Source organism: Capricornis sumatraensis, chromosome 15, assembly GCF_032405125.1.
Source record: "Capricornis sumatraensis isolate serow.1 chromosome 15, serow.2, whole genome shotgun sequence".
NCBI classification, from domain to species: domain Eukaryota; kingdom Metazoa; phylum Chordata; class Mammalia; order Artiodactyla; family Bovidae; genus Capricornis; species Capricornis sumatraensis.
In genome coordinates, this window is record NC_091083.1 from 68,267,587 (window position 1) to 68,281,631 (window position 14,045).

General features: G+C 38.6%; 1 protein-coding gene across 1 annotated transcript in view; it reads left to right on the forward strand.

Moving 5' to 3' along the window:
• Window positions 1–14,045, forward strand: part of PHF20 (PHD finger protein 20) — a 135,221-nt gene that overhangs the window by 53,952 nt on the left and 67,224 nt on the right. The window contains exons 5-9 of the mRNA XM_068986907.1: window positions 2,753–2,832; window positions 6,279–6,663; window positions 10,890–11,003; window positions 12,087–12,275; window positions 12,818–12,997. Coding sequence (XP_068843008.1) covers window positions 2,753–2,832; window positions 6,279–6,663; window positions 10,890–11,003; window positions 12,087–12,275; window positions 12,818–12,997 — 948 coding nt within the window. The remainder of the gene's footprint in view (window positions 1–2,752; window positions 2,833–6,278; window positions 6,664–10,889; window positions 11,004–12,086; window positions 12,276–12,817; window positions 12,998–14,045) is intronic.

The following is a 14,045-nucleotide window of genomic DNA, read 5'->3' on the forward strand; positions in this document are numbered from 1 at the left end:
ATTGCTGACCTGCCTTAACAAAATCCTTATCATAGCCTGTCATGTCATTGCTTGCTTTAAGCAACCAACTATATATCCATCTTGTTTGCTAGCCGCTTTTATGTGTTGACAATACTTGTGACAAATAGTCACTTTTGTAATTACCAGGAGTAAAATCAGTAGGTAATTACTAATTGTTTACGACAGTAGTTCTCAGATTTCAGTGTGCACCAGAATCACCTGAAGTCCTTATTAAAACACACATTTCTGTTTCATGCTCCCAAAGTTATTATTCAGTATATCATGGGAAGGGCTGCTAACTTGCATTTCTGATAGGTTCATGGGGTTGTTGATGCTACAGGTCCGGGGAACCACACTTTGAGAAACACTGGAGTCCAGTGAGCCAGGCGCTGTGTGAGAAACTGGTGTTAGATGTGGTCTCTATCCGTGGAGAGCCTGCCTTTGATTTGGCATCTGCCTTCTATGTGAAGGCACCTAAGTGTGAGGCTCTGCAGACCAGGAACCAAATGAGTGAGAAGTTCAGAGGAGGGAGAAATCTCCAGGACCAGGGAAGTCAGGAAGGTTTTACAGGAATGTTGTGGTCTTTTGAGCTGAGCACTTAAGGATGAGTGGCACATTCCAGGTAGGAAAACACTTTAATAAAGATGTGGAGGTGGAAATGTCCCAAGACAGTTTCAGTGGGTGGCAAGTAGCTTAGTCACTTTGAGTTGATGGGTATTGTATGCTAGTAATTTGAAATAAGATTTGGAAAATAATTGGGCTCATATTGCATTGGACTTTGAGACACTGAAGAGGAAGGGTTTCAGTAGAGGTGGTAGCCATTTGCAGGGCCCTGTTTAGGACTGGAGGAGAAGGGTGGGCGAGGTGGGGAGAGAGTATATAAGATGGAGGCAACCAGCCAGGTGACCTTAACTTCACTGTTGGCATTATTCTGCTCCCAACCCTTGAGACTTATTTTTTTCCTTCCATGTTGAGTCATAAATTAGTTCTGAAAACTAACCATGTTTACTAGTGGTAAACCATTACATGATTACCAGTGGTTCATTGGTAATCTTGACAAGATTAACTGTAATTTTTTTTTTAAAATAACTTCCTGGAACCAGCAAAAGAGAGACATGGGTGGGTTTTAAAATGCAAAAGTTTGAGAATGTTGGTTTGGGTGGAACTAATGAGAACTTTTGTAGGTGAATGCGTATTTGGACAGGATTATTTGGATTACCAGTTTCAATTTTTTAGCAGAGAGTGATTTTTTTTAGACTTAAAAAAAAAAAAAGAATAAAACTAACTGTAGCAGGCACTATTTAGTGCTTTGGCCTAGTCTCTGTTTTTAAACATAGTAACATGCAGGTAATTCATATGGATTTTGAGATTATTAGGACCTCTAAAAGCATATCTTTAGCAGATGGTCATATTTCTTTTGAAGTTTAAAGGATATTACTATTTCTCAGCTCAGAAAATAAAGATTAAATAATAAGCAATAATTCACCAAGCAATAAACCTGCATTTTCCTTACATCTTTTTTTCTTAAATGAAAGTATTGTTGATACAAAGTATTATATTGTTACAAGTATACAATACAGTGATTCACAATTCTTAAAGGTTATACTCCACTTATAATTGTTATGAAGTATTGGCTATATTCCCTTTGTTGTATAGTATATCCTTGTAGATTATCCATAATAATTGTACTTCTTAATCCTCTACCCCTATCTTGCCCCTCCCTGTTTCCCTCTCCTCACTGGTAACCACTAGTTTGTTCTCTGTATCTATGAATCTGTTTCTTTTTTTGTTATATTCACTAACTTGTATTTTTTAGATTCTGCTTATAAGTGAGATCATATAATATTCGTCTTTATCTGTCTGATTTATTTCACTTAGCACAATACTCTCCTTCAGGTCCATCCATGTTGCTATAAATGGCAAAATTTCATTTTTTTTTTAAATAGCTGAGTAGTGTTCCAGTGTGTATGTGTGTATATCCATGTATACATGTATCCATCCATCATCTCTATCCATTCATCTGTTGATGACACTTAGGTTGCTTCCATATCTTGCCAATTGTAAATAATGCTGCTGTGAACATTGGGATGCATGTATCTTTTTGAATTAATGTGTTTGTTTTTGTTTAGGATGTATTTCAAAGAGTGGAATTGCTGGGTTATATGGTAGTTCTATTTTTAGTTTTTTGAGAAACCTCCATGCTGTTTTCCACAGTGGCTGCACCAATTCACATTCCCACTAAGAATATAACACAGTATGTCTTTCCATCTGTGTCATCTTCAGTTTCTTACATCAGTGTCTTATAGTTTTCCAAGTACAGGTCCTTTAGCTCCTTAATTAGGTTTATTCCTAGGACTCTTTTTTTTTGAAGCAATGATAAATGGGATTTTCCCCTTAATTTCTCTTTCTGGTAGTTCGTTGTTGGTGTTTCTTTACATTCTTAATTGTTTTACAGCTATTTGCTCTTGGTCTAAATTCAGTGCAAGTTTTAAAAATTTTAGTGTAGCACCATAAAAATGAATTTTTTTGATGGATTTTGATCTGTGTAGGTAAATAAATCTATAATGATAAAGAGAAAAGGGGCAAACATATTACTGTCTTGGACATAAGAAAGACTAATTGTGATTCTTAAACAGTTTTTTAATTCCTGTAGGTTTATTATTGTTGTTGGAGCTCCTTTGTGTTTATGCTTTGAAAAGTTTCGTCATTTTCATAAAACTACAAGTTAAAATCGTATCTTTTTGAATTTTAGGTACTTACACTGTGAAATTTTATGATGGAGTAGTTCAGACTGTCAAACATATTCATGTCAAAGCTTTTTCCAAAGATCAGGTGAGAAATGTGGTTTTATGCTTCTGTGGTTTGCATAATGCTAATATTGTAGTTTTGTTTCTCAAAGATGCTATATTTGTTCATGATGGCAAATTCATCCCTTCATCTGACATGATTTCTCCAGAAAGCAATATACAAGTTTTTAGATACTGTAAATGTTTTTCTCTCTCTGCCTTTTCCTTTTCATACAGTCTCCTCTTCTGAAGTGCCAATACTTAAGTACCATTACCTGTTAGGTCTTTTTTCCAAAATGCCTGGGGATTCTTCTTTTCTCTCTCCTTGTGCCCTGCCCCCAGAGCTGTTTCCTTTCTTGGGGAGCTTGCTGAGTGCTTGAGGACACCCTGAGATGTTTCCTTCTCCTCCTCTGCCTTTGCCTCTAGCTCAGGGCCACGGCCTGGTGGGAGCTGTTTCCTCTCTTGGGGAGCTTGCTGAGTGCTTGAGGAGACCCTGAGATGCTCCCTCCTCCTCCTCTGCTTCTGCCTTTGCCTTTAGCTCAGGGCCACGGCCTGGTGGGAACTGTTTCCTCTCTTGGGGAGCTTGCTGAGTGCTTGAGGAGACCCTGAGATGCTCCCTCCTCCTCCTTTTGCCTTTGCCTTTAGCTCAGGGCTGCGGCCTAGTTGGAGCTGTTTCCTCTCTTAGGGAGCTTGCTGGGCGCTTGAGGACACCCTGAGATGCTCCCTCCTCCTCCTCTGCCTTTGCCTCTAGCTCAGGGTCACAGCCTGGTGGGGCGTGGATTTGTCAGTCGCTTGTGCTGGATGTGCCTGGGTTGAAAAGTTTGTTTTCTGTTGTCCCTTTCACTATCCACGTCTCAGCACAGGTCCTGAGTTTTGACACTGTAAAGTGTTGCCTACTTTCTTCATGATTTTTTCCCCTTTTAGTTTATTTTGCATTTATGTCTTAAGGAAACAGCCGAGGGGAAAGATTCTGATCGTTACTATTATTTATCTCTGTGGGTGGTTGATGTGGCAGTAATGCTGGAACCTGTTTTCTTATGATCAAATGCTTTTACTTTAATAAATTCTTCTATACATATTTAGCATTTTCAAAGCATCATGATACATGATATTGTTAAAATAGCCTCGAAAGTGTTTTTTGCCCTTTTCTGGTTTTCCTCTTCAGAAAATAGATAGAATTATAAAGCTTTAGCCCTGAAAATGTTTTCTCTTTGATCATTTGCTTTTCGGGCATCTCAGGAACTACACAGCACTGTATACATTATTTTTGCCTTAAATTTGGCAGTTTTTTTGTTAAGTTTGTGGAATGAGTTAATTTAGACAGAGGACTGAAAAGCTGCAAGATTGTGTCTAGAATCTCCCCAAGTGGAAGGACAGGGCTCCAAGTAACATTCAGCTGCTGTCTCTGGTTGATAGTACTCACAGGGCCTTGATTTGGAGATGGGCACCTCACCCTGTGTGAATTGTGGGTCTTCAGTCCTCAATTCCCAGTTGCCTCTGAGTATCTCTTGTCATCTCAGACCTGGTAGGTGGTCAAGCACAGGCCCATGGCTCCTGTTTGTTTTCCTTTCCCAAGAGGACATAGTGTTTTTGATAAATGACTTCTCAGCAAGGCCACTTACAAAGCAAAACTTCTTAAAAAATAATTGTCAATTTTTAAAGCTTTTTTTCATATAGTAATTGCTTATTTTTTTTTTAATAGGCATTTACTGCCCTAAATGGTTTGATCATCTATATTTAAGGAACATTTATCTTTTTTTGTACTTATAAAAATATATTTGTTTGCTGTAGAAAATTTAGAAAGCACAGAAAAGCACATTGAAAGTAAAAATTGTTTAATTCTGTCATCTAGATACAGTTGCTGATAACATTTTGATGTATAGCCTTCTGTATTTTTTAAAAAGATACTTATGTATATATGTATTTCTTTTCCCAATTTGAGTCATATGTTACTGTTCTGTAACTTGCTCTTTTAACACAATAATCTTTTCCCAAGTTCCTAAGTCCTGTTTGGGAATATAGCTCTTAATGGCTATATGCTGCTAAGTCACTTCAGTTGTGTCCGACTCTGTGCGACCCCATAGACAGCAGCCCACCAGGCTCCCCCGTCCCTGGGATTCTCCAGGCAAGAACACTGGAGTGGGTTGCCATTTCCTTCTCCAATGCATGAAAGTGAAAAGTGAAAGTGAAGTCGCTCAGTTGTGCCCAACCCTCAGCAACCCCATGGACTGCAGCCTTCCAGGCTCCTCCATCCATGGGATTTTCCAGGCAAGAGTACTGGAGTGGGGTGCCATTGCCTTCTCCGTAATGGCTATATAGTATTTATAATATGCATATATCCCAACTTTGTGTAACCAGTTTCCTAGTGGTCATTTAAAGATATTTGTAAGTCTGGGTACATAAGTCCAATTACTTTATTAGCAAATTTCATTTCTAGGAATTCATTCTAGTTCAAAAGTAGAACCGTAAGTCTTTTGACCCAAATTGCAACCCCTCTTCGTGGTGGTTGCGATTTATATTTCTGCCAGCAGTTACTAAGGAGGGCTTGTTCTCAAACCTAGCTGCTTTTAAACAATTTAGAGGACTTGAAAGAAATTTCCTCCTAGGCTCTAAAATTAAACTTTTACTCACTGCATATTTAGTGAGTAAACTTTTACTCACTGCTTCTTGCTCCTGGCAAAGTTCTGTGTGCCTAGTTTGTGCTTGGTGCTAGGGGTCCCATATGAACTTGATGTGGTGGCCTCTGCTCTTCTCTTGAGGTCTTGGAAGGAAGATACATACACAAATAAACTTAATTGTAGTTTTAGAAACTCTGGAGCTTTCAGAGCTGGCTTTATTGTGAGACAGTAGACAGTGTACTGGGAAACGAGATTTTAAAAGAAAGTAATTTAGGAGGAAAGTAACCAAGAAGTAGTACTTCTTCCTGATGCACAAAAACTCAGTAGCTCAGGAATGTAGTAGGACTGAGCACAGCCTTTACCCAGTAGAGGAAGCAAAGACAGTCTGTTTCTGAGTTGGTCAATCTTTACAGCTTTCCTGTTCAGCCACCAGTCATCAGTTTACTGGGTTCTTCTCTACACAGGACGTCAGTTTCTGAAAGACTCTGGGTCAGTGTAGTCACACTTGGGATGACAACAGACAGGGCACGAAGGCATTTTCTTAGAACATCGCTATCAAAAAGATTGCTTCCCAGAAGAGGTCCCTGGGGTAGTTGTCTGTCCCTTTAACTACTTTCCAGTGACTTGTTAATCATACGGGAGATAGCATTGTCTCAGAAGGAATTCAACATGACTCTGTTATTTTCTTTAAACTTAGGACTGGTTCTCAAACCTCAGCATATGGATGGATATTTTCAGTGGTGCTTTCCATTATGTGACCTGAAATATATCCTCTTTTAATTTCTTTTATCTTCATAAGTTTACAAAAAACCACCTGGTTTTATATTTGCAAGTAATCACAAAGTGTGTTTCATCGCTATTTTGCTCATTTTAGAATATTGTGGGTAATGCTAGGCCTAAAGAAACAGAACACAAAAGTCTTCTATCATCTGATAAACGAGAAAAGTTTAAAGAACAGAGAAAACCCACAGCCATTGTGAAGAAAGACAAAGAGGACAAAGCCTTAAAGACAGAAAAGCGAGCCAAGCAGTCTGATAAAGAAGGAAAGTTAATCTGTGCTGAAAAGGGGAAAGCGTCAGAGAAGAGCCTTCCCAAGAACGAGAAGGAAGATAAGGAGAACATTTCAGAAAATGACAGAGAGTATTCTGGAGATGCTCAAGTGGATAAGAAGCCTGAAAATGACATTGTGAAGAGTCCACAGGAAAACTTGAGGGAGCCAAAAAGAAAGCGAGGCCGACCCCCTTCCATTGCTCCTACTGGTGAGTTTCCCAGGTGTGCACTGCAAGAGTGTTCTTTTTGTGGTTCTTTGTGGTTCTTTATAACTTTGTTATTTAACCCTTTGTTTCTGTGACTGACCTTGAGTCATCCTGTCACCCGAAAACAAGTCATGTCCGTGGAGCTGAATTTTATGGGAGGCATATATCCAGAGGAACATAAATTTGGGAAACATATTCTTGGCTGGGCTTCTGAGGTGAAAGATAGCTCTTCACTAGATGGTTCAGCTTATATGATAAAACCTAATAAGCTAAGGCCTTTTGCTTGTGCCAGTTCAAATGATTCACTTCAAGTTAGCTTACCTAGAACCTGGAATCTGGAAATAGTGTTTTCATGAGCAACATGAAAGGGGAAAAGAGAGAGGTGAGTAGGTGTGGGTATCTCTGGAGGAGGTGGGAACAAAAACGCTGGACCTGGGAAGGGCGGGTTACATTTGAAATTAAGCTCTCTGAAGAGTGTCTATGGATTGGTAATTTTCAATCTAAATGAAAAGCTGAGATGGCTAATTGGTAGAGTCAAGGTTAGAGGATTTAGGGACGAGTACACAATTATTTTAAGAAGTTGAAATTTGGAGTTCTTCTAGACTAGCCAAGAAAGAAACAAACCCAGAATTTCTTCCAAAGCCAAACATTTCTTCGCTGGATTAAGTGGCGTGAAAAGCTCCCAGGATCTCTGTACTGAACACTGTCTATGAGTATGTGGCAGAGGCCTGCAAATATTCTTGGTTACGTGTACTTTACATAAAAACCGTGAATCCCTGCCATTTTAAAGTGATACCTGTTTTTTTTCTTACAAGTCTAAATAGCTGCCAAAGATAAATGAAAAATATAAACTATGACATAAAATATATTTTCATCAAAACTGTGGAACTACAGTATGTATGGCTGAATCCCTTCTCTGTTTACCTCAGACTATCACAACATTGTTAGTCAGCTGTGTTTATTGTTGTTTAGTCACTACGTTGTGTCTGACTCTTTGGTGACCCCATGGACTGTAGCCCACCAGGCTCCTCTGTCTGTGGGATTTCCTAGGCATGAATACTGGGGTGGGTTGCTATTTCCTTCTCCAGGGAATCTTCCTGACTCAGGAATTGAACCCATGTCTTCTACATTGCAGATGGTTTCTTTACCACTGAGCCACCTGGGAAAGCCCTAATTGACTGTACCACAATACAAAATAAAAAGTTAAAAAAAAAACCCAAAACAAAATATAAAAAACTGTGGAACTACAGCATCAACCCATTTGTTGTCCCCTTAATGATGCAGAATGCAAAGCCAGTCTTATCTGTCAATTCAGGCAGCAACATCATATGTAATTTTTGTGGAAAAACTCTTATTTACTTCAAATAAATGTATTAGTGCTCATTCCCAGTAGGCAGCCTTCTTACATCTTAGTCCTAATTTTAAGGTATGAAATTGGACAATGGTTTGATTTCTTCCCAGCTGAAATAAGGCACTTCCCCTTTCAGTGGTTGTTTTCACTCTCAAAGAGCTCAGCATTGTACCTCTGCCTAACTGGGGCCTAGACTTGCGCTGTCCAGTATGGTAGCTGCTAGCCACTTGTGGTTATTGAGCACTTGAAATGTGGCTTTTCTGAATTGAGATGGGAAACACACACTGGAGGGAATTCCCTGGCTGCCCAGTGGTTAGGACTCCGTGCTTTCGCTGCCCAGAGTCTGGGTTCAATCCCTTGTCTGGAAACTAAGATCCCACAAGCCACATGGCATTGCCAAATAAACAAAACACAAAACAAAACCCACAAAACACACTCTGGATTGCAAATAGTACTAAACAACAGCAACCAAAAAAACCCCACCCACGAATGTAGAATATCTCAGTAGTTTAAAAATATTGATTACATATTGAAATGATATTTTTGGATGCATTGGGTTAAATATGAATTAAATATTCATATTTAAGTATATAAATGTTACTTTTTATGTTTACAGAATATTTTATATAAATATAAAATTTAAATCTATTCAATATAATTAATCTATTTAATATAAATATGTAGCTATTTTATATATTTAACATAAATATAAAATATAAGTTTAAATTATTTTCACTTTTTTAACTTTTTCAAGTGACAACTGAAAATTTAAAATTATCTCTGTGGCTTCCATTTGTGGCTCTCATATTTCTGTTGGACAGCAGTGGTCTAAATTCACTGGCTTTCTCAGTAGGATTCCAAGAGATAATTAAGCTCTAATGCCCAAGGCATCTGTAACCTGTAGTGGACTGACTTCTGCCAGTTGGTGGTGGTACTAGTTATAAACCACTCTTGGGAGAATTAAGAAAATAACCTTTGTTCTGTTTTCAAATGAGGAACCCCTGTTGAGAAGGTCTAGACGTTTTAAACCTCTGTGCAGTGTACCGTTTTACGATGTGGGATGTAAATAAGCAGGCCTTTTTGTGTAAGTAGGAGAAGGGCACTTATTCAAGAAAAGGTAGACAGTGTGAACAGGCAGAAACCTGCTGTGTCCTCACTATAGTTTAGGGAAGAGAGTGAGTATGTGGGACTTGAGCGTTCTGAAACAGAATCCTCTTTGGTTACTCTTACAGTGGGTTGTACTCTCTGGAAAGTGTAGACTGGGATACTTGCATTCCAGTCTGCAGACTGCTTCTCTGAAGCCACCTTACTTCACTCATTAAAAATGGGGCATTCAGTTTATTGCTTGTATTAAGTGTACGATGTTACACAAGATAGGATCAAATTTAATAGAGAACTGGGGTTTTCCAAGCGTACTGTTAACACTTGCCTGAGCTGTTCCTCTCGTTAGAATCTCTGGAGCAGGATCTGGGAATACTAATTATTAACAACCTTCCCAGATGATTCTTACTGTAAAAAGAATTCATTGTTGGGAAACATTGAATTTCTGTGTGGTTAGCCCCGTTTTGTATATGGTATCAATGTGAAGGCTTGCCAGTATTTCATATACTTCAAATCCCCTTTAAAAATTGCTTGAAATAAGTCAGTTGACATGGTGGAGGCTTGAGCTCGCTAGATTATGCGGACCTTACTGGAACCAGATCTGAGCTATTTAGGGAGGGTTGTTTGTATTTAATGTGGAATGTGTGTGATCTCTAAGTTCCCACCCTTGGAACGAAGTAATGTTGGCACATTGAGAAGCTTGAACACACAAAGAACCAAAGAGATCAGCATTCTCATCAGGTTTGCCTCTTCAAAGCTCAACCCTCTGTCCTTTGTACATTTGACATGGCAGATCTGAAGCTTCTGGTCTTAGATGAGTCTTCTCTCTCCCCCTCCTTCATTCCCTCCCATTTCCTTCCCTCTTCCCTCTCTTCCTTCCCCTGGCTGCTGCTTTCTCTCATTTCAACCTTCATCAGACCCCCTAGCCCTACCTTTCCTTCAAGCTTCCCAATTTCTTTTGCTTTTTTTTTCTTCTGCCTGCCTTTTTGATTCTTATCTTTCCTGATGGGAGAGAACTTCTTAAGCGTTAGGTTTAAAAAATAAAAAGTGAGTACTGTCTAAGGGTTTAGCTTCTGCACTGCTAAAATTATGTCAGTGCTGGATTTGCCAGTGTTAAGCAGCCTTGTCTGGAACATTGGCTATCAAATAGCATGGTCTCCTGAGATTTTTCTGGAATTGTTTTTAAGAGGTTGTAAATGTTGACATTCTCTTTGGTTCCTCAAAACTAGGACCAATGCCAAACTGACCAGTTCAGCAAGTAGAGGCTGAAAATAATAATCAAGCTTTAGTCCCAGGGTACAGCATTTTAAGAATTAGCCTGCATGGTGGATTTCCTGAGTACTGGATAAGCCAAACTTCGATGAGAAGATTTGATGGTTATAAAAATGACTTTACTATTGCCTTTGTACCCTCATATTTTAAAGGAGTCATATTAGGATATTTAAGGAGTGGGTTTTAGGAGATCAGTATATGACTAGAGCTGGGTCATAGGAAAGATCACAAAGATTCAGAGGTCAGTCCGCAGGGTGTCAGCATTTCCTATAAGGTAGTAATCTCTCACCCATTTCACTTTTTACTCCTTTTGGCTTAAGTAAGAATGCCCTTTGAGGGTTTATTTATCATGCAACGATTTGTGTGGATGTGTGTGTGTATATATGTATACATATATATACATATACACACACATATATATATGTTTTATTTGTATACAGCATGAGAATTGGTCAAAAAAAACTACATATCTTTTTGTGTGTGTGTGGTTTTATATACATTGTAGCTGTGGATTCAAACTCTCAAACTTTGCAACCAATAACATTGGAATTGAGAAGACGGAAAATATCAAAAGGAAATGAAGTCCCGTTAAAACGTCCTCGGCTTGACAAAAATTCATGTGAGTCTTCAGTTTGTGTATGTGTGGCTGGAACTTGACAACCATTGGGTTAGCTCCCCTGTGTCCGTGTTGTCCCCTGGGCCTGATAGACTCTAATGCTTGTTGATCACAGGGGCTAGTGTGAATGGGATGTGTTTGGATCAGAGGAGTTTTGCTAGAGGGAAAATAAATCCCAAAGCACAAGCTATGTTAATGTTGAGTTCGGTAATGCCATTTCCATACCCCTCTGATTTGGATTCCACTGGAAACTTAATGGCTTAGGAAGTGATGGATTTCATATGCTGAGTGAAACTTTAAATATATATTTATTGATCTTATTCTAGCACAGGGAGCTATATTCAATATTTTAAAATAACCTAGTGTTGTGGAAGAGTCTGAAAAAGAGCATATATATGTGCATGAACCTATATATTCATGCACACCTGAAACTATCACAACATTGTAAATCAACTATACTTCCATTAAAAAAAATACTATTGATTGATTTTTAAAAAATACCCTATTGGTTCCAGAAAGGACTTGTGATGACTCTAAGGCTCTGTAAACCTTATTGCCTTGGGGTGTTGTTAATACGTACATTTTTATGTTGGAAAGCCCCCAAATAGCACTTGTCAAGTGGGATGTGACCTTGCCCACATATTTTCATATCATAAATCTTTAAATTAGGAAAATTATGTCCTGGCAGAAAGACTGTGCCTTTATTTAAAACTATAAGCCAGGATAAGGTATTTCCTTTCATCATTGATGCCAGAAATCTGTTTGAAGCCCTTATCAAGGCAGCCAGTCCAGAAATCTGTGTGTGCTAATTCACTTCAGTAGTGTCTGACACTTTGTGACTCTCTGGACTATAGCCCGCCAGGCTCCTCTGTCCATGGGATTCTCCAGGCAAGAATACTAGAGTGGGTTGCCATTTCCTCCTCCAGGGGATCTTTCCAACCCAGGTATTGAACCTGCATCTCTTATGTCTCCTGTATTGGTAGGTGGGTTCTTTACCACTAGCATCTCGTGGGAAGCCCCAGAAATCTGTAGTAGCAGAGTTATTTCTTCTGGTCTCTTGACTGCAACTCTCTTAATGGTTTATAGCCCAGGAAAAGTCAAAAAACTACTCGGAAAACACTGACAAAGACTTATCAAGGAGACGGTCTTCCAGGCTGTCCACTAATGGGACCCACGAAATTCTAGATCCTGACTTGGTTGTATCAGATTTGGTTGATACGGTTAATACTGATCCTTTGCAAAACACTTCATCCAATACCAAGGAATCAGAAGAAGGTGAGTCAGAGTCTGTTCTAGAATGGTCTTGCCCATCTGCTGCTTGTCTGGTGAGAACCTGTCTGAATCAGTCATTGAATCAGTCATTGTGTACTGCCTTACACAAGTTTTAGATTGTCTTGAAATCAAGATATTGATTTGGCTGCAGTGTTTCTCATATTATTTTTCACTGAGGATTCACAGACAAACTTCTGTGTGCATTTGTGATTGATTTTGCTTGTGTATGTGAATGTTGGGTTGGAGGTACAGTGCTAAAGAGCCTTGTTCTTCTGTCTTTCTGATGCCATCTTACTCTAGTGCCTCTGCCTTTTTGTTAATATTTCCAGTAGATCCTCCCTTCACTTTAGCTTCTTATTAGCCTTTTTCTTTGATATGCTTACAACCCTGACTATGTGTGCTGGAACCTGTGAATATATTCTTGTATGCTGTGAAGTGAATGGCTTCCTCTAAAAAGACCCTGAGTTTATTAGTCTTTTGTGGGACTTTTGGTTCTCAGACTAACTACATGTATATGTTCCCCAATCTTTCTCTTTTTCTTCTAGGTCAGTTGAAATCTCCTTTGGAAGCTGGCCAGGTCTCATCCACAATAACTTGCCACTCCACTGGGGATGGATTGGGGCCTGCAGGCTTGGAGTTGAACTGCAAGTCAATGGGAGAAAACACTATGAAAACAGAACCGGCTTCTCCCCTTGCTGAATTACAAGAGATTTCTACTGTGGCAGGTTCATATTTAGAGTTAACATAATCCACTTATAAAATATGCTTTTGCTTCTGCTTTGATTGTGAACTAAAAAAATGAACTTTCCTAATGTTTTTTTCACCCTTTATAAATAACAATTTCTTATTTTGAAGCTATATACTTAAAAAATGCTACATGCTTGTCTGATATTGCTAATTTGTATTTCCTCTCTTTTCTTGATTTACTGAGGATTTATCAGTTTTGTAAATCATTTCAAAGAACTAACCTTTTGCTTTAGTTTTCTCTATTTAAGAAAAATGTCATTGATTTCTATTTTGATCTTGTTTTCTTTCTTTAAATGTTTCTAGAAATATAGGCCATTGATTAGATCCTTTTTTCTAATATGAGCATTTAAAGTTATAAAATATCCTACTAAGCACTGCTTTAGCTGCATCCTACAAATTTTGATATGTTGTATATTCATTTTCATTCAGTTCAGAATATCTATGATTTATTTGTTGACTGTGTGTCACTTAGAAATATGTTTCATTTCCAAGTGTTAGGTTTTTTTTATAGATACCTTGTTGTTAGCTGATTTCTGATATAATTCCATGATGGGCAAAGAACATACTCTATAGGATTTCAATCTTTATTTGTTTTTATTTTTGGCCATGCCACGGGGGCATGGGAGCTTTTAGTTCCCCTACCGAGGATCAAACCCACACCCTCTGCAGTGAAAGCACGGAATCTTAACCACTGGACTGCCAGGGAATTACCCCAGTCTTTATACATTTGCTGTGCTGCTTTTTCTGGTTCAGCATATGATCTGTCTTGATGAATATTCTGTATGCGTTTGAAAAACTTGTGTGTTCTGCCATGGTTGTAAATCTGTGAGTTAGGTCAGGGTGGTTGATGGTGTTTTTTCGATACATTGCCACTGGTTTAGTTTTGTTTTTTCTGTCTGTGTATCTGTTTCTACCGGTTACTAAGAGATGGGTGATTGTGGATTTATCTTTTTCTCCCTTTAATTCTATCAGTCTTGATCCATGAATTTGGAAGTTTTGTTTTTATTTGCGTGCATATTTTTAATT